The 23,832-nt window shown below is 54.8% G+C and overlaps 1 protein-coding gene across 2 annotated transcripts in view; it reads left to right on the forward strand.

The window, feature by feature from the left end:
* Positions 1 to 23,602, forward strand: part of MDGA1 (MAM domain containing glycosylphosphatidylinositol anchor 1) — a 62,358-nt gene extending 38,756 nt beyond the window's left edge. For both annotated transcript variants that reach the window (XM_077904184.1, XM_077904183.1), the window contains exons 4-17: positions 292 to 488; positions 1,476 to 1,608; positions 1,848 to 2,117; positions 4,326 to 4,655; positions 7,031 to 7,327; positions 8,193 to 8,474; positions 10,180 to 10,331; positions 11,154 to 11,331; positions 11,587 to 11,610; positions 12,635 to 12,787; positions 13,087 to 13,221; positions 17,734 to 17,864; positions 18,061 to 18,169; positions 18,895 to 23,602. In XM_077904184.1, the coding sequence (XP_077760310.1) occupies positions 292 to 488; positions 1,476 to 1,608; positions 1,848 to 2,117; positions 4,326 to 4,655; positions 7,031 to 7,327; positions 8,193 to 8,474; positions 10,180 to 10,331; positions 11,154 to 11,331; positions 11,587 to 11,610; positions 12,635 to 12,787; positions 13,087 to 13,221; positions 17,734 to 17,864; positions 18,061 to 18,169; positions 18,895 to 18,986 (2,483 nt within the window). In that variant the 3' untranslated portion in view covers positions 18,987 to 23,602. The remainder of the gene's footprint in view (positions 1 to 291; positions 489 to 1,475; positions 1,609 to 1,847; positions 2,118 to 4,325; positions 4,656 to 7,030; positions 7,328 to 8,192; positions 8,475 to 10,179; positions 10,332 to 11,153; positions 11,332 to 11,586; positions 11,611 to 12,634; positions 12,788 to 13,086; positions 13,222 to 17,733; positions 17,865 to 18,060; positions 18,170 to 18,894) is intronic.
* Positions 23,603 to 23,832: the final 230 nt, after the last annotated feature.

The raw sequence follows: 23,832 nt of genomic DNA on the forward strand, positions 1-23,832 counted from the left end.
AACAGCTAACCTGGGATTTGAACCAGTGTCCTGATTTCCAATCTGCAGCTGCTTCCTCCATCCCATGATGGGAGGATAAAGACAGACACCCCCATGCAGGGCTGGGGGAGGAACAGTTGGGAAGCCATTAGGTCCATTCTCCTGCCTCCAACAGGTTGGTCGAGTTTGTGGGCTGGGAGACCATCTGGCTTTCTGGAAGCATCCCTTGAGGGTGGCTTAGCTTTCCTTGGGGTTGCCAGAAGACCAAGCCCCCCACCTGGCCGTGACTCCCCTGGGGCTGTGTCCTTGCAGACCTGGACGAGCCCGTGCTGACGGTCCACCAGACGGTGAGCGATGTTCGAGGCAACTTCTACCAGGAGAAGACGGTGTTCCTGCGCTGTACTGTCAACTCCAACCCACCGGCCCGCTTCATCTGGAAGCGGGGTTCCGACACCCTATCTCACAGCCAGGACAATGGGGTCGACATCTATGAGCCCCTCTATACCCAGGTCAGGACAGAAAGCAGCCGGCCTGGTCTCCTCATGGCTCGCCCTGCACTCTTCCTTCTGCACCCAACAAGGGAGGGAGACGTGGAGACGAGGCCCCATGATCTAAGGGGTTCCAGGGGCTGCCCTGATGCCAATAATTCTGCTCTGATGTTGGAAGCGTGCAATCTGATTGGGCTTCAGACAACCTGGGCCAAATGAAATCAGGACAGAAAAGTCAGGGAGCAGTGGTGAGGACGGGAGAGTCCCCAAGGCAACATGTCCTTCAGGAACATTGCTAGTTAGGAAAGGATCCCCCAGGGGCAGGCATGTCACCCCTGTGTGCTGCTGGCTAGCAGAGTATTGGGGACTCTTGGGCAGGCACAGCAGCAGTCGGGGGTATTGATTGAGGTCCCCCACAGTCCCAGGAGGTGGTGATGAAGCTGCCTGCCAGGGAAGTCTTTCAGAGGTGGCTATCCCAGGTGGTGGCCAAAGCTCCATGTGTGGACATGGCTTGTGGGCCAGCCCCATGTTTGTATATGTTGTAAGATAGAGCAGGATTCCTTCCTAATCCTCCATTTCCCAGAGTGTGAAAACCGAGGCCTGGTCCTGGCTGGTGTGTGCCAGGACAACATCAGATCTGAAGCTCAAGGTATGGAGACTGCAGTCTCCACCCCAGGTGCAGGCTCCCTGAGGATAAACTGTGGAGGTTGGAAAGATAGGAATTTTTTTTAAAGATTTTATTTATTCATGAGAGAGACAGAGAGGCAGAGATGCGGGCAAAGGGAGAAGCAGGCTCCCTGTGGGGAGCCTGATGTGGGACTCCATCCAGGGACCCCAGGATCATGACCTGAGCCAAAGACAGATGCTCAACCACTGAGCCACCCAGGCGTTCCAGAAAGATAGAAATTAAAGTAGCCATTGGCTTCAGCCTCTGGCGCTGGGTGAACGTGTGTGGGATCCCTAGAGACCCAAGCAGGCCCCTCACCCCAGTGATCTGCTGCTGCCTAGGGGGAGACCAAGGTCCTGAAGCTGAAGAACCTGCGGCCACAGGACTATGCCAGCTACACCTGCCAGGTGTCTGTCCGCAATGTGTGCGGCATCCCAGACAAGGCCATCACCTTCCGGCTCACAAACACCACGGGTACAGGACTCCCCTGCCCATCGCCCTCCTGGGCTGGCTCCCCAGCTAGGACACAGGGCCCAGCCCACACAGGACTCTAGGCATCTCCCCTCCTCCTCTCTGCCTGCTCCCTGCCTACTCCCTGCCTCTCCCCTTCCTTTCCCCTCCAGGCCTCCCTCAACCCCCTGGCTTCCCTTGCCCCCTTGACTCCCCCAGCCCTGCCTCATGGTCCCTAAGACCCCACCTCCTTGTCCTCGTAGCACCACCAGCCCTGAAGCTGTCTGTGAATGAAACTCTGGTGGTAAATCCTGGGGAGAATGTGACCGTACAGTGTCTGCTGACAGGCGGCGATCCCTTACCCCAGCTTCAGTGGTCCCACGGGCCGGGCCCGCTGCCCCTGGGTGCTCTGGCCCAGAGTGGCACCCTCAGCATCCCTTCAGTGCAGGCACGGGACTCTGGCTATTACAACTGCACCGCCACCAACAACGTGGGCAACCCTGCCAAGAAGACCGTCAACCTGCTGGTGCGATGTACGTGGGTCGGGAGGGGTGGGGGTGGGGGGACCCGGGAGGTGGCCTGGTGGCTCCTGTCCTCCAGAAACCACCCGTGAACCAAGAGAGAGGCCTGTCTGCTTCCTCTTGGTCAATGGGATTTGCTGAGAAGGCATGTTCCAGGCACTTCGATTTCCCTGCAATTCTGATGTCTGCCTGCAGGTGGCAGGACTACAATTTGTACAGAGTTTTATTTACAATCCACATTTCCAAAGGTCATCCTGACAATGGACCAAGTGGGAAGGGTGGGTGTTGATTACCTGCATTTTTCTTAGATCTGAAAACTGAGGCTGCTAAAAGCTAAATGTGGACACTCCAGTCTGCAAGAGAAATTTCCTGACTCTCTTCCTATATAATAATTTCTACATTTTTCACAGAATTAAAATGAAAATAACATACATTTGCACATACCTCAAATGCAAATCTTTATTAGCAAAGAATGTCAGTGAGTCTGAAGGTAATTACTAAATGTAAAAATGATAACAAAAGTTGGGACACAAAAAGTATTGACACTCTCCTTACTAACCTCCGCCTTATTAGCTGCTCAGTATGATCTTGATTTTGCTACTGTGCTTTAAGAAGAAAACTTTTTTTAAAAGTTTTACTTATTAAAGTAATCTCTACACCCACCATAGGGCTCAAACTCATGACCCTGAGATCAAGAGTTGCATGCTCTTCTGACTGAAGTGGTCCAGCGCCCCTAAGGAGAAAACTTTAAATTCTTTTGACTTGGAAGTCACTTTAGGTTGTTGTTTGTTTATTGTTTACTTATTTGAAAATTTTAAAGATCTAGGCTTGTTTGCAGCTCTTTCTCCCTTGAAAGTCAGGTATAGCTCCTGTCAAATCTTCTGATTAAATGGAGAATCTTCTGATGAAATGGATTCTCCATTTTGTTCTTCCCTCACCAACCAGTCTCTCTCTGACTCTTCTCACAAAAAAGAAGCTAGCTCTCTGGGATTTTTTTACTTAATCAGAGCAAGAAACATTCACCAGATTGTCACTGCTGACTTTTTCCTTTGATGGTACTTCTCCTGTCAAATTATTCTTCTTCACCTAATTCCACTTGGCCTTTAAAACCTGGGTTCAAAAAACAAAACAAAACAAAACAAAAAACCCCACAAAACACCTGGGTTCATGAGATTGCAGTTTGCATCAAATACTTACAGTCATCTCTTAGGGTCATGTACAGCCTGCTTTGCCCAGCCCAGTCCTGGTTCATGGCTGTTGCACCAGGGTCCGGTCGAATTAACAACCCACTACTGAGCATTCTGTCTAGACGGGCCTGGGCGGCTCAGTCTGTTAAGCATCTGACTCTTGATCTCAGCTCAGGTCTTCATCTCAGGGTCATGAGTTCAAGCCTTGCATTAGGCTCCACTGTGGGTGTGGAGCCTACTTAAAAAAGGAAGAAGAAGCAGCAGCAGCAGCAGAAGAAGAAGAATTCTAACTCTCAGTTATGTCAGACAATATTCAGATTTTTCAAAGAGGGCTAGACCCTTTTTTTCTAAGCTCTGTGTTTTATGTAATTTCACATAAAATAATTGTATTAGGCTTTTATTATAAAAATCACACAAACTTGTTGAGAAGAAGCAAACAGTACAAAAAGATGAAATGTGCAAATTAAAATTTCCCCTCAGCCCCACTCTCTAGATAGAAGCACTATCACATTCTGGTGCATCTTTCCAAAATGTGTACTTTGCATATTCAAGGTTTAAAACAAGAATAAAAATAAAGCAGTGCAGCTGTTAAGAGCGCAGGCTGAGTCTGAATTCAAGGTTGGCTACTTTGGGCAAGTTACTTAAACTGTCTGAGCCTCAGTTCTCTCCTTTGTAAAACGGGGACAGCAAAGTGCCTCACTCGAAGATTGTGGGATGGGTGAGATGAGTAAACCCATGTAAAGTGCTTGGAACAGTGCCTCTCACGTAGTGGGTGTTCAGTCAACAGTGGCTGTAACAATGACTAAACCCACTTTTCTACAGCCAGCTTTTTTGAACTTTTAAAAATCCATCTAAGTAAGCAGAGCAATTTCCAAGCAAAGCAATGGTTTCTCTTGGGGGTGGGGTAGGGTGGTAGCCCCCAATCTCCAGGAAGGTCAGTTCAAGAAGAGAAGCTGGGTTGGGATGGAGGTAGGACACAGACCCTTGGCTTTTGGCCAGTCCTAGCCACCCTTCCCTCCCCATCCACCTATAGCCATGAAGAATGCTACATTCCAGATCACCCCAGATGTGATCAAAGAGAGTGAGAACATACAGTTGGGCCAGGACCTGAAGCTGTCATGCCATGTGGATGCAGTGCCCCAAGAGAAGGTGACTTACCAGTGGTTCAAGAATGGCAAGCCAGCACGCATGTCTAAGAGGCTGCTGGTGACCCGAAATGACCCTGAATTGCCTGCCGTCACGAGCAGCCTAGAGCTCATTGACCTGCACTTCAGCGACTATGGCACCTACCTGTGCGTGGCTTCCTTCCCAGGGGCACCAGTGCCTGACCTGAGCGTCGAAGTCAACATCTCCTCTGAGACAGGTGGGCAGCCAAATAAGTGGCGTGGGTGTGTGTGTGAGGGATCTGGAGAGGCCCACAGAGAGAAGGTGGGCACAGAAGCTTGGGGAAAGGAGGCCAGAGTGAGGGGAACACCGTTTGTGTTTACTTGGTGTTCTGCACACATTTATTAAGCACCTGTTAAATGTCAGGCATTGTGGTAGGCTCTGGGGCAGAGGGGTGGGCAAAATAAGCTCTGCTGGCATGGAACGAAGCAGGAAGGCAAACATTTTTCACATAGTCTCACAAATAAATATATCACTGCAAACTTTGATACACAAGAGTCAGGAAAGAGTCTCCTAAGATAGAATGTTTGATCTGAGATCTGAAGGAGGGGCGGGATTTTGCAAGGTGGAAGAGAGCAAGGGAGGCCAAAGAATCAGCACATGCAAAGGCCGAGGTAGGTAAGCACGTGGGCCATCTAGAGCCCTGAAGGAAGGAAAGTGCAGCTGGAAAAATGGAGTGAGATGGAAGAGAGCAGAGGGGTCAGCGGGGGCCAGATTATGCAGGGACTTGGGTCTTTATTCCAATAATAATAAATAACAATGAAATAATGACTAACATTTATTGAGTGCTTACTCTGTGTTCTGATGATTTCATATTTCTCTCATTCACCTTCATGGTTTACCTTATGAGATAGTTTATCACCAGTTTTTAAAGATGAAGAAACAGGCTCAGAGAGTTTAAGAAACTCACCTAAGTTAACAAACAAGTGGTGGAGCCTGGTATTCAAACCCAGGCAGTCTGACTTTAGAGCCACCCCTGAAGGGTTTATATTTTAAGAATGACAGGAGTTTGGAGAGGAGGATTTTGGAGAGAGTCTCTCGAATCTCATCTCCAGCCCCTAGCCCCTTGCACTAAGGAGCTGGCTGACTTTGACTAAGCCTCTTTAACTCTCTGGGCCTCAGTTTCTCCTCTGTGAGACACTGAACCAGATGGCTTCGGAGGCTCCTTCCATCCTAACTTCTACACAGGGAGAAGACTTTGCATCTAGGGAGTGTGTCCCTCACAAGTGGATCCCATAGCTGGGACACAGGATAGGAGAGGGAAGATGAGTCTGGGGAGTGGCAGAGGCTGGAGCACGAGGGTCTTGTTTGCGGAGCCAAGGATCTGGAGCTTTAACCGGAAGGCAGGGCAGCTTCAAAGGAAGGACAGCCCTTTAGCCTATGGGGGCACAGGAGGGTTGGGAGCTGGGATGTTTTAGAACCAGAGAAATCAACAGGGCACAGGGCCATTTCCTCTATTTGGCTCATTAGCCTGATGCCTAGGGCATGGAAGCTTTTTAAGGGCCTATAGAAATAATTTAGCCCTGGAAAAATAAATTAATTGGCTCCAAAAATACAAAGAGAAAACTGTAAAATTAAAACCAATACATGTATAAATGTTTATAGAGTATGAATTATTCTAACTGGATAACTGGACCTCAGCTTGCCTTGCAGAGTTATTTACAGTTTATATTTAATGTAGGACATTTTAATTTGTTTGATGAGATGTGGGATGGGACCCATGGAAGTCTTTAAAAGACCCTCCAGTTGGGCGATGTGTTGGGTTGAATTAGGTTTGTCTGTGTATAACAGAAAATCCCAAAATACTACTAGTGACTTAAATGAGCTAAATGTATGTTTCTTTTTCTCATAAAAGTGAGCAGTCCAGGCTGGAATAATGGCTCCGTTCCACCAAGTCCTCAGGGTCCCAGGCTCCATCTTGTCTCGCTCTTCCGTTAACCTTAACCATAGTGTGTGCCACCTTGTCCACAATGGCAGTTCCAGGGGCAGCCATCAATCTGCATTCCAGCCTGCAGGAAGGAGGAGGAGAGGAGGGCCATAGCCTCTTCTTTTAAAGACCTTTATTTCCTGTCACATCCCATTGGCCAGAATTTACGTAGCTGTAGCCAGCCGTAAGGCAGGGTGGTTATTCCCACTGTGGACAGTGCTGAACTCCAGATATTCTATTACTTTGGAAGAAAGGCTAAAGATGTTGGTGGACAGACTATTGATCTGTGATCACACTCCAGAACACAAGATGGAAGCTTTAACTCTATGGGATCCAGTGGGCAGGAGAGAGGGGGTTGAGGGAAGAGGTCATTTCGTAGAACTGTTTAAAAGGTGGAACTCCCTTTGTTGGGCTAAAGGGAAAGAAGGCATAGGCCAGGACGACCTCAGGTCTCTTTCTGAGTTGGGAGACCCTGAGATAGAGACCCCGGGAGGTGGAGAGACCTGGGGGAGGTGCGTTGTGTTTTGGAGACCCTGAGGGATCCTTTGGGACACCTGGGATGGGAAGCCTAGGGCAAGGGCAGCAGAAGCCCCAAAGCTGGGGCCGGCGGGGAGCTCTAACCCTGCCCCTGCGCCTCCCCACCGCAGTGCCTCCCACCATCAGCGTGCCCAAGGGCAGGGCCGTGGTGACCGTGCGGGAGGGCTCGCCCGCCGAGCTGCAGTGTGAGGTCCGAGGCAAGCCGCGGCCGCCGGTGCTCTGGTCCCGCGTGGACAAGGAGGCTGCGATGCTGCCTTCGGGGCTGCCCCTGGAGGAGACCCCCGACGGGAAGCTGCGGCTGGAGCACGTGAGCCGCGACATGAGCGGGACCTACCGCTGCCAGACGGCTCGGTATAATGGCTTCAACGTGCGCCCTCGCGAGGCCCAGGTGCAGCTGAACGTGCAGTGTGAGTCTCATCGCCCCACCTGGACTGACTTCTGAGCTGTCCCTCCCGGTTCTCAGCCTCACCTGCCCCCTCTTCGCCCCTTCGCTCCCGGCCAACCAACCCTCCTCCCTCCCCGCACTGCTGCTGATAGCCCTAAAACCTTGTCATCCCGCCCCCCGCCCCAGTTCTAGGGGGCGAGGTCTGTGACCCCTGCCACATTTCCACCGTCAAGCGCCGCCCCGCCCCGCCCCCACCATCCTCATTCCCGCGGACCCAGTGAGCAAAGAAATCATTGATTTTGACAGGTAGAAATGGTTAGTTTGAAAGACCTTCAAGGGAACACGTCGTGTCTGATGGTAGAACGATGAGAGTGATGAGTTAACTGACCTCGTGCCAAGCACTGTTCAGAAAGCATCTTAATGCATGACCTCCTTTAACCCTTCGCAGCCCTATAGGTAGACTCTGTTATTCCCTTATTATTACAAATAGAGAAACCGAGTCACAGGATAAGTAACTTGCCTAAGGCCTCACCAGCTAGTTTGAGGTAGGGCTGGGATTTGAACCCAAGGCGTCTAGCTCCGCGGATCGTGCTCTGAACCCTGATGCTACACTGCTTTTCACTACGGGGCGGCGGGGGAGGGGGGGAGGGGAGGGTGTGGGGACGGTTTGAGGCGAGACGGGAGGCCCAGCATGGGAAGCCTGGCTGGAGGAATCGGCCGGGGGGGTGGGTATCTGCCGGTCACGGAGGTATGAGCGTGGCTATTGAATCCTCGGAGATCTCTGCAGGCTGGGGGTGCGGGAGCCGGGTCGGGCGCGTCGCCTCGGACGGGCCGGTCCTCAAAGCCCACGCGGCCCCGCTGACCGCCGCCCCCGCCCCCGCCCCCAGTCCCGCCCGAGGTGGAGCCCAGCTCCCAGGACGTGCGCCAGGCGCTGGGCCGGCCCGTGCTGCTGCGCTGCTCGCTGCTGCGGGGCAGCCCCCAGCGCATCGCCGCGGCCGTGTGGCGCTTCAAAGGGCAGCTGCTGCCCCCGCCGCCCGCTGTCCCCGCCGCCGAGGCCCCCGACCACTCGGAACTGCGCCTGGACGCCGTCACCCGCGACAGCAGCGGCAGCTACGAGTGCAGCATCTCCAACGACGTGGGCTCGGCCACCTGCCTCTTTCAGGTCTCGGGTGAGCGTCCAGTGGGTCCCGCGCGACCGCGCCCACCTGGGCCAGGCCCCGCCCCCCGCCCCGCCCCCCGCCCCGCCCACGGCCGGCCTGGCCCCGCCCCTTCCAGCCCGCCTGCCCTGGTTTAGGCCCCTGCCTCTCCGAGACCTGCCCCTGCCAGGTCCAAGCCCCGCCTCCGCCGCTCAGACCAAATGAGACGTCTTTTACAGCCTGGTCCCCTCTAGGCGGGCTACACCCCTTCGCTCGCGCCCACTCCGTGTAGACCTTGTCTTCTCAAGGCCGCTTATACGTGCCCGAGGTCCTGCCCATTTTAGCTCAGCCTCCTTCCCCTTGGCCTCGGACTGCCCTGCCTCTTTCAAACCCCTGCTTCACCCCTGCTTCCCCGGACTTAGGCTTCGCCCCTTTAGCCCCGCGAGCGCCAGGTGTGGGCCCTTCCCATTCACACCTCACCTAGGCCCCAACTACAAGGCCTAGGCTCTAGCCCTTGCAGCTTCAGTCCATCCCGAAGCTCTCCGTTTCCTTCTTCCTCCGTAGCAGGTGCACTCCAGCCCCGCCCACACCAGGTTCAAGACCGCCCACTCAAGCCCTGCCCCACCCCCTCCATCTCAGCCGGCATATTTCAAGCCCCTCCTCTTTCGTCCTTGGCCCCAGAGGCTACGGATGGAGGACCCCCTCTTTTCCTGACTTGCAGGCCCAATGTGAGGGGCCTGAGCTGTAGCTAAGAGGAGCGAAGAGGACCCTGGGCTCAACAGCCTCTCTGGAACGCCGTGGCTGGCTCTGGGCCAGCCAGCATACCTTTCCTGAGCTGTCACTCCAGGCCCCTTGGTGCCCAGAAATCCCCCATCTCATCATCAAGTCATTCCCGGGTGGGCTATTAGGGGCTGCAGGCGGGCATGGGTGAGTCCGGAAGGGGTGGAGGTCATGGTGAGGGCTGAGGGGAACTCCTAGGGGCCAAGGGGGTTGCTGATCCCTTCTCTTCCCCCTTCATTGAGGGGAGAGCTGGTTCCCTATCGGAGCTGGTGGCAGCGCCCCTGGAGGAGAGCCCCAGGTGTGCCTGTCCCCATCTACTGCACCTGCAGCTCTCCCAACAACCCCCGACTGACAGGGTGCCCTTTTAGCTCTTGTTTGGATCTCCTCACTCAGAAGCAGGGGGCCAGGACCACAGGTCACTCCCCAGCCCTTCCCCACCCCACCCAGCCCTGCAGCCAGAGGCCCCTGTGACATTTCCCACCTCCTTCCCCCCTCCCCTGTTCTCCCACACTTTCCCTGTCTCCCCACCTTTTTGCCTCCCTATCTCTCTCCTTTCTCTTCCTTCTTCCTCCATGTCCTTGACCCTTCTTTGCGTCTTTTTCCCCATCCTCTTTCCTGTGTCCTTTCTAATATTCCTCCTCCTCTGTCTTCCCAAATTTTTCTTCCCTCTGGCTTTTCCTCTGCCTTTCCTCTCTATCCTCACAAATACCACGTCTTGGAATTCCCAATCTTCCTTTTCTCCACGTCCTCCTCCCCTCCTACTCCACCCTCATTCCCCCATTCTCCTCCTCTCCCACCATCTCCTCTCTTCACCATATGCCCTTTCTCTTTGTCTCTCCATACTGTGTCTCTGTTCCTCGACATCCTCTTCTGTCGCCCTCTCCCGTGCCTCCTCTCTCTGTGTCTGTCCCCATCCCCCACCCTTCATGGCCCCACGCCCCCCTCCCCGTCCTCTCAGCCAAAGCCTACAGCCCGGAGTTTTACTTCGACACCCCCAACCCCACCCGCAGCCACAAGCTGTCCAAGAACTACTCCTATGTGCTGCAGTGGACACAGAGGGAGCCCGATGCTGTCGACCCCCTGCTCAACTACAGACTCAGTGTCCGCCAGGTGGGCCAAGGGGGACAGGGGCCCAGGTGCAGGCTGACCCTCGGAATGTCTGTCAAGCCATGGGAAGGGGTTGGAGGCAGGGCTTGAGCACACTGACCCCCTTAGAGACCACTCTCCAGAGCCGGAGAGAAAGTGTTCTGGACATAGCAGCAGAAGCCGGGAGGTTCTAGGGACCTGTCCCTTCTGGCCCCATGCTCTGGGGAAGGGGGCGGAGTCCACTCTGCTCACAAAACATAGAATCTACTTGTGTGTCAGGAGCTTAAGGTGGGGGTAGGGGGGGAGTCTCATCCACAGGGTCTCTGGAATGCGAGGCCAGGGCTATGCTGGTCTTGTGTCCAATCTAACTCCGTGTGGTTCTGTCCAAGGGGCAGTAGGTGTGGAGGGTAAAAGTGTGGCTCTGGAGCAGACTGCCTAGGCTAGAATCCAGGTCTGTGTGAGCTATGGCAAACTACATCTGCTTGGCCTCAGTTTCTTTGATCTGTAAAATGGGAGTCATTTTATAATGTTCCACCTCATAGGATTGTTATTTGAGGATCAAATGAGTTAATAATGGCAGATCACTTTGAGCAGCAGCCAGCACATATTCGGTGTTCGATACGCACTGCTGTCACTTATTAAGACAGCCCTAGGAGGCAGGCATGGTAGGGGTGATTGCCCTAGCTCACAGATGGGGAAACTGAGGGGCAGATTTCCTAGTCCTTTATTCTTCCTGCTCCCTGATACTGCCCCGCACCGCACCCTCCGAGCTGTGCCAGGGCCCCGGGCTGGTGGCTGGTGGAGGGTGTGGCCTGCTGGGCATCTGGGACCGCCCTGTATCCGCAGCTGAATCAGCACAGCGCCACGGTGAAGGCCATCCCGGTGCGGCGCGTGGAGAAGGGGCAGCTGCTGGAGTACGTCCTGACCGACCTCCGTGTGCCCCACAGCTACGAGGTCCGCCTCACGCCCTACACCACCTTCGGGGCTGGTGACATGGCCTCCCGCATCATCCACTACACAGAGCGTAGGTGGTGGGGGCGGGTGGGGGGAGGGGGGCTCACCTCCTACCCAGGAGACCCCTCCAACCTCCCCACAGGGTTCCAGAACTTGGGGCTCCCCAATGTGCAGTGTCCTACTTTATTACAGCCGGCTAGGCCCCTCTGGTCCCCAAGCCTGGTTTCCGGAGCCCTGTCCCCTGGTCCCAACCCAAGCCTGGGCACCCTGTGTATGGTCCCACACTTTGTCTGTTCTGACTTACTTTTCCTGCTTGCTTTCTCAGCCATCAACTCTCCCAACCTGTCAGGTGAGACACCTCCCTCCCACTTCCCCTTCCCTCTGGGGACACAAAGACTCCCTGGGGGTGGGGAGGACCCCCCCAGAGATACCCAGAGAGAAAATGGCATGGAAGCTCACAGCTGGAAAGAAAATCCAAAGGCAGCAGAATTAGGCCTGGAGATGTGTGCATCCAAGATTTATTCTGGGGCTTAAAAGGGGGGCAGAGGTGGGGGGCATCTGTAACTCAGGGCCTTTCCTCTTGAGTTGGCACCCTGATCCTGTCCCTAAAATCAGCATCCCTAAAAGAAAAATAGAGAGACCAGACTAGTCCACATCCCCTGCTCTCTGCGGCAGGGGTCCTTAATCTGAGATCCATGAGGCCCTCTCTGCCCCAGGGGCTCTGTGTATAGAATTCAGGGAGTCCATGAACGTGGAACATGGAAGGGCGCACATCTTCATCTTCCCCTAACTTCTAGAAGTTAAACATCTCCTTCAGTGACGAATGTAGGCAGCAGACCACAGTAGTGTCACTACCTGTGACTTTGTCATCAGGACCAACCTGAGGTTTGCACATCACCTGAAAATTGTTGCAGCCATTCCTAAATATCACCTACGTTCATCAGGACTTCGAAGTCACCATGATTATTAGAGCTAACACTAGATCCTGTTATTTAATTAAATAATAAGGAAGCCCTCATATTATTATATCACAAATGTGTTTTTTAAATATTTTGACAGCTGTATCTCAATATAATTGATTTCCTTTGTGACCTTATGTATTTCATTTTATGCATCTAAAATTATTTTTCTGAGATGGTGTCCTTAGACTTCACTAGACATCAGGTGTCTGTGGTGCACAAAGGTTAGGAAGTCCTGTTCTAGGAACAAACTTGTCAGGGGCCCCGTTGCCTGGTCTCTCAAGCCCTGAGATCCAAGGCCCACTGCTCAGATGCACAGTACTTGCCCTGGGGTGGCCAGGGAGGGCGGAGCTGGACCAGGGGCCTGAGGAGCCTGACCCTCTTTGTCTCCTCCCCACCCCTGCCCCAACGCAGACAACACCTGCCATTTTGAAGATGAGAAAATCTGTGGCTACACCCAGGACCTGACCGACAACTTTGACTGGACACGTCAGAATGCCCTCACGCAGAATCCCAAGCGCTCCCCCAACACTGGTCCCCCCACTGACATCAGCGGCACCCCTGAGGGTGAGGACATGGCCTGCTGCAAGGATAGCTTCAGGGAGGGGCCTAGCATCAGGGAGCCCCAGTGTGAGGGGAGACACAGCCCTGCCCCCAGGGAGCCCCAGTCTGAGGGGGAGACATAATTCTGTTGTCATGGGGATCCCGAAGAAGAGAAGCTGTGGTAGAGCTGGGAACTCCTGACCTAGGCAGGGAGATGGAGGCACCTGGGGTCAGATGAAGTTAAGGCAGCAGAGGAATCAGATGGCAATAGGCCTGTGCGGGGTGAGAGGGGGGCTCTTGGTACATCTCTCCCTCCCCAACAGGCTACTACATGTTCATTGAGACATCAAGGCCCCGGGAGCTGGGGGACCGAGCCCGTTTGGTGAGTCCCTTGTACAATGCCAGCGCTAAGTTCTACTGCGTCTCCTTTTTCTACCACATGTACGGGAAGCACATCGGTGAGTTGGGGGACCAGACAGTCTGCCCAAGTATTGTCAGGGCTGGGAGGAGAGAGGGAGGCCACGGGAGGCTGGGCCCTGGCCGGTGAGAAGCCTGGGCTTCCCGACTTGGCTGGATCACACATCCTTGGAGGGGGTGTGGGCAGTATCTGGGCGAGGGAGGAAGCCAGAGCCAGCTTCTCTGAGGTTTTGAAATGATGAAGCCTTCCTGGGTCTGCAGAGAAAATGGCTCTAGCAGGACAAGATGGAAGCCTTGGAGGAGAGGGCGAAAACAGCCAAGAGGGTGCCCATGTTGAGCACCTGCCAGGTGCCAGGTGACATCCTGAGCGCTCTGCACCTGTAATCTCATTATCTCTCACATGCATCAGGCGAGGGAAGTGTCACCATGTATATCAGAGAGGTTAAGCATTTTCCCCAAGATCACACAGCAGCCCAAGTTGTCTGACCCTCCCAAGCCCTAAACACAGGGTTGGGAGGGTGCTGCTTGGTGAGCAGTGAGGGGAAGTCCTGCTTCCTAAGTGTGGGCATCCCTTTGCCCTTTGGGAACAGATGGCAGGAGAGTTGCATTAATCAATGAACTCGTCATTCAGCCATGCCTTCCAGAGCTTCTGCTCTGTGCCAGGCACCAGGTGCTGCAATAAACAGGGCAGAGCAGTTCCCTGTCTTCCTCTCACCTACAGTCAAGTGAGAGAGACGGATTTTTTTTTTTTTTTGAGAGACAGATTTTAAACAGCTAATTGCACCAGATAAGATTGAGTGACCTTTGTGACACGTGTCTACAGCAGGACAGAAGCCAAGACAGCTAGTAACAGGGACGAACGCTGGGGGCTTGGTTATGGGAGACTCTGCTGAGGAAGTAACAAGGTTTTACATTTTTTATTTATTTCTTTGTTTATTTCTTTATGGGACAGGCCATGGGTCGAAAGGCACAAAAGGCACATGATGAGAGTCCCCCTCCCATCCCACACCTCCTGCCAGCTAGAGCCCTTCCCCAAAGGCAACCACGGCACTAGATTTGGGAGCAAGTTTCCAGAAACACTATGCATATGGAAGCCAGTACATGTATATTCTATTTGGTCCCATCCCATTTTACACACGCTGTTCGTGTCTTGCTTCTCCCTCTAAACTGTACATCTTGGCGATCCTGACTTACCAGGCCACAGGAAGCTGCATTGTTTTCCTCAGCTGCATGATAGAGGAAGTGACATTAGGCAAGAGTAGACCTAATGGCTCTTTGGGAACAAGTCTCCACTGCTCAAGTCGTGGGTCAGGCTGAACTCATGAACCAGGATGGGGATGGGATGGAAGGTTCTGCATCTACTCGGCCTTCCAGACCATCCACCCAGACCATCGCACCTGCAGCTGGGTCTCTGGCCCTGGTGAAAAGGTTCCTGTGGAGCTGGTGGGTTGGGTGACCAGGACGGCCCTGCCCTAGCCCAGGCCAGTCATTTCCATTTGGCTTCCCCACCTAGGGCAACCAATTCAAACCGGTTCCGGTTTGCCTTTACCTTTCCCAGTTGTAACACTAAAAGTCCCACATCCCAGGCAAACCAGAACAGTTGGTCACTTTATCCTCAGCTCCGGAGGGGCCCTGGGGACCCAGCTGCCACGAGGAGGGCCCCAGAAAGGCCTTAGGAGCTGGGATATCTGGGGACTTGAGAGCAGAGAGAGCCCTGAGGAAGCAGTCCGTGCTCCAGAGCTTGCGCAGCCTTCCCTAGCAAGTAAGCAAACACCAGGCACTGAAAGCTTCCCAGAAGCAGATTTGAATTGGACCCGAGGAAGACCCTGTGAGCATCATCAGCTCTGGACAGGACGGCTTTCCAGCAGGGATGCTGCGGAGGGGCCCCGCGTCCCATGTCATGTTACTCCCCTGCTCTGCCCCCTTCATCACCGTCTTCTCTAGGCCTCCAGTGTCTGGTCCCTGCCTCCTTCTAGGACCACATTTTCTGCCGCTTGCCCCTTGGCTCCTGCTCAGCTCGAGAGCACACTGGTCTCCTTGCTTTTCTTGAAATACTTGAAGTGGGTTCCTGCCTTAGAGGACTTTGCTCATGATGTTTCTTGGCCTGGAACATTCTTCCCCCTCCCCTCATTCAGGTCTCCTCAGAGAGGTCCCTGACAGCCCCATCTAAAATACCTCTTCATTCTTTTCCCTGCATTATTATCTTTATAATGCTTGTCACCAATAGAAGGTAAGCTCCAGGAGGGCAGGGGTCTTTGCCGTATTTCCTGACATACCTCTAGTGTCCAGAGCAGTGCCTGGCACATAGCGGTGCTCAATTATTTGAACGGATGATTGGTAAGGAGATCTAAGGCTCATGAACCCCAAAGTAACTTCTAACCATGAGGTTCTCTGAAAGTCCTTTTTCCGTTGTGAGGACCATCGCAAACAGTTCTTCATTCAGCATTTAATTATTGAGAACCAATAACAATTTGCTACAGACCTTCCCTCAAAATGTCAAATGAGGGGGAGAAGATGTGAATACCATGAACTGTCCCACCACAGAGCAGAGAATGGTCTGAGCCTGGAGGGTGCCGTGTCAGGACTCGGGGTTCACAGGAAGCATATGGAGGACTCCCAACTTAAGCCATAGGAAGACTTCTTGGGAATGATGACGTTTCCAAGAGGCCTCGAATCACAAGAAGGTTTTGGCAAGGGGAATGTGGTTGAGGTGGGGAGGGAGTCTCAAACAGTGGGGAAAGCCCAGAGGCTGGAAAGCTGGAGTGTGTGTCCAGGCTCCAGCATGCAGTTCCCCTTGGCTTTGCAGGGTGGCAAGGAAGGTGGGGGAGAACAGGCCCACCCTTAAGGGAGGTTGGGCCCTGGCCGACCCCTGTGAAAGGCAGTCAGGAAGCCGCTGAGCAGGGGAGATCCTGGAGCTGAGGGGTTACTCAGGGAAGTGAACAGAAATTCAATTTTTGTTTAAGCAGTGAAAAGGAGGGGTTCCCCCATTGGTATTCTTGGGGGAGGGTGGTTGAAGAGGAAGAAAAGATGGGAATTGAGGGAGATAGGAAGTAGGACAAGAGCTCCAGGAGGGGGAAGAGAGAAGATCCCTTTGCGGCCAGTGAGGGGTCTGAAAGGTATCGTGGCTTGGGTTTGCTGTAGCCTGTGCACCTCCCGGCCCACGGGGAGCTGGCTGCAGCCCTCCGACAGGCCCACCTGCTGGGAGGGTCCCCACCCCAGCCTAGCTCTGCTGCTGGGGAAGGGGGTGTTTCCTGCTGCCCTGTTCCCTCCTCTCCCCTCCCCTCCTTGCCCGCCTGGCAGCTCTGGGCACCAGCTGTCCCCAGACCTTGTGTCTTTCCGGCCAACTCCTTTCATCTCAGGCAGGTAACATTTGGTGGCTCTTCCCCATCGGGGGTCTGTCTATCTGGTGTCACAGATGGTGTGGCTTTGTCTATGGCAGTGCCATGGAAATGCCAGCCGCCGGGCGCTAAGATTGATTCCCCTTCCCTCTGAGCCAGGTCTTTCACATCACTGGGGGCTTGAGGTGGGCTGGAATAGCCAGGAAAGGGCATGACATTGACTGGGTGCCCTTAGCCAAGCCATGGTCCCTTATCTCTTTTCCAGAGGCCCCAGCACCTCCAGATTTCCAGGCTCCCATGGCTGTGGGCAAATGAGCTCAGCACCCACAGGCAGATGCCCTCAACATTTCACTTTCGCTGTTTCTTTACCATGGCTATGCAGCACAAATACCAACATCTGTCTTTAAAGCAACTCACCCTTTTTCTCTTAGCTTTGTCCTAAGCATCAATTAGAGAAATCATGAGTTTGAAGGACTAGCTTTATTCATTTCTTAAAACATACATCTAAGTATTAAGCTTTTTAAAAAAGATTTTATTTATTCATTTGAGAAAGAGAGGGAGAGAGAGAGATCATGAGCAAGGGGGAAGGGCAGAAGGAGAGGGAGAAGCAGACTCCCCGCTAAGCAGGGAGCCCGGTGCGGACTCGACCCCAGGACCCTGGGATTACGACCTGAGCTGAAGGCAGATGCTTAACTGACGAAGCCGCCCAGGCACCCTAAGCATTAAAAATTTTAAAGTCCATTGCTGTGCCTCCAGAAATCATCCCATGGCAGGGCTATGCTCTGTGTGCTTTGGGAATTCTGCTCTGTGCTCAGTCACTGGCCCCACTGCCAGGGACCACTCCACTGGTTAGAGGCAGAAGGATGGTGTGTGTGTGTGTGTGTTGGGGGGTGGTTAGGTGGAGGGATAAGCTGATTAAAAAGGAAGGCAAGGAAAAAATTTAAAAAATTAAAAATTAAAAAAAAAAAAAAGGAAGGCAAGGAATGAAAGAAAAGTTGCAAGTTGTCCTGATGGGTTGAAGCCCGGCTGCTGTATCTCTGTCCCATGTTGAGGGCCACCCCCCACAGCCCACCTTCCCAGGATGAGGGGATTGTGAGCCAGTCTGGGCTAGTGCTGTGGGCAGCGACAGAAGAGGGGGGCCTGGAGAATGTGGAGGGGTAAGGGCACCCTTGCCTGGACCTCACTGCCCCCCCTCTCTCCCCATACACGCCACAGGCTCCCTCAACCTCCTGGTGCGGTCCCGGAACAAAGGGGCCCTGGACACGCACGCGTGGTCCCTCAGTGGCAATAAAGGCAACGTGTGGCAGCAGGCGCATGTGCCCATCAACCCCAGCGGGCCCTTCCAGGTGAGTGCACCTTCCAGGTGAGTCCAGAGGCCCCTCCCAGGCTCCCGCAGCCCTCGGGCCAGTGCTTTCTCCCGGGAGCTGGGGAGAAACTCAGGCAGGGTCTGGGGCCTTCCAAGTGGACTGAGGGGAAGGGGTTGGGGGGCTCTCTCTAACAGAACCCCTCATCCCTGCTCTCTGCTCTCTGACCCTGCCCCAGATTATTTTTGAGGGGGTTCGAGGCTCTGGCTACCTGGGGGATATCGCCATAGATGACGTCACACTGAAGAAGGGAGAATGTCCCCGGAAGCAGATGGATCCCAATAAAGGTGCAGGATGGGGAGGGAGGGAGGAGCCGAATCTGTGGGGGGCTGCGTAGGTAGGTACCTGTCTGTGTCAGGAGAAGGAGTTTGTGTCTGTATGGGGGTTCAGAGCGACTGGGTGGAGGGATGCATGTGTCCGTGACTATGGGGGCAGGTGCTGGTGTGTCTGGTATGCACCTCGGGCCCCACCCTGCCTCAGGTGATAGGGCATTTGTAGGGCAACGAGACTAACCTGTGTGCTCCCATGAACTTACTGAGTCATCACAGTACTTGAGTGTCTCCTGTGCCTGCCTCTGGGTATGTGTGTGTGTGTCCAGATGTGAACATGTGCCCCACCCCCCAGGGCCAGGTGTTTGCAATCATAACAGCTGGAATTTACTGAGTAGATTGCACGAACCAGCCAGGGTACAAAACCCTGTATATGCATGATCTCATAGCCCCCCAGGGTAGCACTTACCACTAGACTCATTTTACAGATGAGGAAACTGAGGCACATGGAGGTCAGGTGATTGCTCTGTGTCTTAACAAGCTGCAGAGCCAGCATTTGGACCTGGCAGGCTTAAGTGAACCCACACACCACCCGACTTTACATCTGTGCTTACGAGTGTGTCTGCGCAGTGAGGGCAGTGTCTGCCTTTAGATCCCCCGGAGAGAGGGGGCACCTTGCTCTTCCCTGGCCCTGCCAAGCTGACCAGAGCCCTGGCCTGTGTCCCTTCTCTCTCCTGTCGCAGTGGTGGTGATGCCGGGCAGTGGAGCCCCCCGCCAGCCCCACCCACAGCTCTGGGGGCCCATGGCCATCTTCCTCTTGGCATTGCAGAGATGATGAGAACTGCATGGCCCCCCACCCCGCCCCCGGCACACCAAAGTGTCCGCATCGTACCAAAGACTGACCCCCGCCAGCCGGGGTGCCCAGGGGCAGGGCCGGCCCGCCAGGGAGGGGGCCTACATTGGCTGCGAGGATGAGCAGAGGATGAGCAGAGAACGAGGACAGAGGCCTGGCGCTGAGGCCCCGGAGACGGTCGTTTGACACACGCACACACTCACACTCACACACACAGAGATATATTAAAGCACAAGTTTCTATCCGACCTGCCAGCACCTTCTTTTCTGCGGAGACAAGGGACTCACCTGAATGGTGTCCGCCACCCCAGGGACCTCGGCACCACGTGGGCCTTGTCCTGGCTGCACCTGTGGTGTGTTTCTGACTTTCTCTCGTTCCTAACTCAGCCCAGTGGCTTTACCAGAGGGGAGCCAGAAGGGGAGCAGACTCGGGAGCCCTACCCTGGGCTGGACTCTGTGACTCCCCAGGATAGGGGAGGCCTGGGTCGAAGGAGGCCGGGCGGGGGGGGGGTACTTTGTGAGCTCTGTGAATGTCCCTCTGCAGGCAGTGGCGACAGGGGTGGGGCACCTGCTGCATGCCCTCAGTTTTCAGGGCAAGGGCTGGAAGGTGGGGAGACCCCAGGTCACCTTGATCCCTTGACCTGTTCCTCAGATATCATATCCTCCCCGCACTATGCCCGTTTGAAGGGACCCAGCACAGAGTCTTGGGCCTGGGCAGTCTGAAGATTGCCGCCTTCCTTCCTGCCCCATCTGACCCCACTCCCACCCCACAAGGAGCTGGATTCCTGAGAGCACAATCTCCAACCTAGTCTGCTGGCCTAACCTCAGCGCCCACCTGTGTCTCAAAGGGGTAGGAGGTGGGGGGTGGGAGGAGGGGGGTAGTGGCCAGCCATTTTCTGGGATGAGGCTTCCCTTTGAGAGGAGCAGAAGGGAAGGCCTGTTTTCTTGAGTAGTGCAGAGCCTTCGTTTTCTATATACTTGGCATGAAGGGGTGCCCTGGATGGGAGCGTGTATAAAGGGGGTGCCCCTGTTCCCCCTCCACTGCAAAGCACCGTCTAGCTGGCTCTTCCCCTCCCTGCCCAGGGGTTTGTGGAGCTGGGCAGAGGGCCATTGCTGGCCTCCTGTGTTGCCTGGGAGCCATGCTCCCATCCAGAACTGTGAAGAGGCTCCCTGGTCTTGGGTTCTGGGTTGGGCGCCTAGATGGGCACATTGGGATCTAGGCCTTTCCTTTTCAATGTCACCCCTGAAATCCCCCCCCCCACACTATCCATGGGAGAGAGAGGCCCAGCCCCTTCCAGAGTGAGTCTTCGTGTATGTGTCGTACGTGTGGCCGTGTGTGTGGGTGTGTGTGTGTGTGTGTGAGTGTGTGTGTGCACATAGGTGCATGTGTGCACGCCCGTCTGTGCTAGTATAGCACTGTGGGCACGTCTCTGGGCAGGAGTATGTGCAGATTATGAGTCTGTACGTGCAATTACACATATCTGTGAGGCCGGGTCTGCGGCTTCGGCATGCGTGTCCACCTTCGCGAGTGACATGAATGTTTGTGGGGTGCCGGCCAAATATACCCCTCGCAGCCCTGTTCTGTAGCTTCAAGCTGCCCGATTCTCTATGTTTTATCCCCTCTGGATGACAAAGAGCTTACAGATGACCCTATTGAAATGCAAAAAGCTTTGGTGGGGCGTGTTACAGGGCTTGGCCTGGAGCATTCGGTGGGGACAGCTGCTGGGAAGAGGGAGCACCGGCAATGCCAAGAGGCAGGCAGGGAACCAGAGCGGAGGCTGCCCACGTCGTGGCTTTGCCAGGCCCACGCTGTCATCATCACCAACAGCTGGTGGGTGGCTGGGCCAGGCCTGGAGTGGGGCCTCCGATCCCCGACCAGCCTGGCTGCCTCCTTGGCCCAGCCAAGGCGTCTCCAATTGAGTGGCTCCAGGTTCCCAGGACACGCTTCCATCACGTCTGCTGAGTATTGTTCCTTAATTGTCCCATCTGTGCAGGGTCTGTTGCCCCAACTAGACTGTGAGCTCCTCCTCTGAGCCTTCCAACCTTCTCCCCCGCCCCGCCCCAACCTCCTGCCCAGCACAAGTGGGCCTGTTATGGAAATCACAGCAGGCTTTGCCCAGTGGAATGGATTATATAAATCAGTGCTTCCCGGCCCTGGCTGCAGAAGAGAACCACTGGAGGGTCTTAGAAAGCACTGATGCTTGGGTCCTATGCCCAGAGGTTCTGATTTAATTGGACTGGTGTGCAGCCTGGCATCAGAAATGTGTAACGGCTCCTCAGAAGAACCCAGGAACGAGAACCACTGGCCTATCACCAGCCAGGTGCTTCCTCTGTGCCCTTGCAGGGGTGGATCCAGAGATTCCAGAGAGGAATAGCACCGAGCCCTTCCTCCCCGTGGCACTGAGGTCCTCGGTCCTCACGTGTGGATGGGCAAGGGTGGTGCACGTGTGTCTGTGTGTGCAGGCAGGTGTGCAGGGAGTGTGGGTGTCAGTGGGTATTAGCATAACAGTGTGTGATGTGAGTGTCTAGTGTGTGCCTGTCTGCGTGTGGGAGGATGCGGTCTGCAAGACAGAGCGTCTTCTTGTGTCCCTGGGTGGTGACTGTAGGTCAGCATTTGTGTGTCTGCCTGTGAGTTGGCACCTCTGTCTCAGTGTCACCTATGCCGTGTGTGTCTTTCAGTGCCCGTGGGTGTCAGTGTCTGTGTGCTAGTAGGTGGTTCGTGAAGACCCCCCCGCCCCCCAGCCCAGGGGAGACCAGGCTGGCTGGATCCAGTGCATCTCCCCCGTGGCAGTCTCGCCCTCTGGGTCAGGGTGGCTGAGGCATTTTGTGGCCTTAAAACAGGGAGTCCGGGGTCAGCTCTCAAGGTGTTGGGGTTGGTTCACCCCTGTCGCCCCCAGTTTGATGTCTTGGGGAGACCTCTGGGGCCAGGTGCTGTACAGGTAGAAGTGGGGGAGTCTCAGCTTGGCTGTCTTGCCCTTGGGACCAGAGACAGCCACCTAGGGCGCCGAGCTAAGCCTGCAGGCCACCCCTCAGCCCTGGGATGCTCCGCCCAGCTTGCCTTCTCTGGGATACCCTGCCTCCTCTTTCCCATTCATTCTCCCTTCTCCCTTGGTGGAAGCCCCTGGCTCAGGCTCTCACTGCCAGGATGGGCCTCAGAGGTCCTTCCGTAAATGAGAAAGGCACAGGGGTGGGGGGACGGATTGGCCCAACGTCACACAGCCAGTTGGAATGGAGCCAGCCCTGGAAGCCCCATACTACAGCACCCAAGGGTGTCACATTGCTGGCCACTGCCGCCTGCCTGGCAGCAACGAGGAGCTTGGTCAAACTGCCCTGTCTCTGGGCGCTGGCACAGATGTTACAGATGTTACTGGGCACCTGCTCTAGGAGAGGTACTGTCTCCCTGCCCCAAATTCTGGCCTCTCATCCCAGGCCACTACTCCTCCCACCCCAGATCAGGCCTGGGGGCCATGTGGATGCTGCCTCCCCCTGCCCACACTGGTTTTAGCTGCTGTGCAGGCTCCCAGATACAAGGGACTGTTTGGCCTCCTCGGCCGTCTGTCTTCATATGAGCCTGGGCTTGAAATGAAAGTCAGTGTGTCATGGTGGGCTTCCCCCTAAGGACCAAGAGGGCTGGGGTGAGAGGGTACAAAGTCTTGTGTTTTCCTCTCCCTGGACTCAGAGGGCTTGGGGATATTTTCAAGGTCTGTCCCAAGGAATGGGATAGATGAATCTGCTCTGGAGGGTCCCTGTAGGGCCACCGGTTGAGGTTCTGGGTTCTGGGGAGCCCTGCCCACTTCCAAAGGCAAGATAGCATGCCCCTCTCTGTCGAATCAGTGCTGTGTGTGAGAGTGTGTCTGTGATGGTAAGGGTGGGGGTGTGTATCTCTGTGTATGTGTGTGTGTGTGTGTGTGTGTGTGTGTGTGTGTATGAGGTGTGTGTACATGTGTGAGGGTGTGTGCTGGGGCAGAAGGACCACCCCTTCCTAGGGATCCCTTGACCCTTAGAGCTGGAAGGGACTTTCGAGACCATCTAATCCAGTGTCCTCACTGTACAGGTGAGAAAGCTGAGGTCAGAGAGATGGCATTTGCCCACCATCACCCGTCCTTCATGTCACCTGCATTCATTTCCCAGAGGCCCCACTAGAAGTGCCCTCCCTCCCATTACCTCCTCACCTCCTCCCAGCTACCCCCATAATCATCATCTCAGCTCAACTCTGTCTCTGTGGTCTCCAAGCATCCTTCCTGCCCCAGGTGGCCAGCTCACCAAGGCCTTTATCCCCAACCCAGGAGACGGGGCAGGGGAAGGAGGGGACAGCTCCAGCCCTGAGGCCTCACAGACTTGAGAGAAAAGCCAACCCCTCCATGCCCAGGCCCACCCCACCACCAAGGTAAAAGCACAACAGGAGACCCTCATTAATGGGTGAAAGGTATTGGGGTTGTTTTAGTCACACGACCCCATCCTCACCCCTTTGCCTTGCTCTCTGTCTCCACCCCAGCCTCTGTCCCCTCTTTGTCCCTCTTTCACCCCCAAGACCCCCCCAAATGTAACCTCTAGTTGCGGACGCGGTTGTTTCAATCAATAAAGCTGCAGTGTTCTAGTGCTCTGGGTCCGGCTGTGTGTGTGGGCACCAGGTGGGCCAGAAGGGGGCCTGGGTGAGTGTCTGTGGTTGGGGTGGGGGTCTTTTCAGGCCCCTGGGGAGAGCCCTTCTCTTTTGGCACCTGCTATCACAGGTCCTGCTCTGCCTCCCAGGCAGTGGGGACCTGCGTTCTGGTCTCCAACCCAATGAATCTGGTGTCCTCATTCATTTGTTCCTTCAATAAATATTAGCC

This window comes from Canis aureus, chromosome 7, assembly GCF_053574225.1.
Source record: "Canis aureus isolate CA01 chromosome 7, VMU_Caureus_v.1.0, whole genome shotgun sequence".
Lineage (NCBI taxonomy): Eukaryota > Metazoa > Chordata > Mammalia > Carnivora > Canidae > Canis > Canis aureus.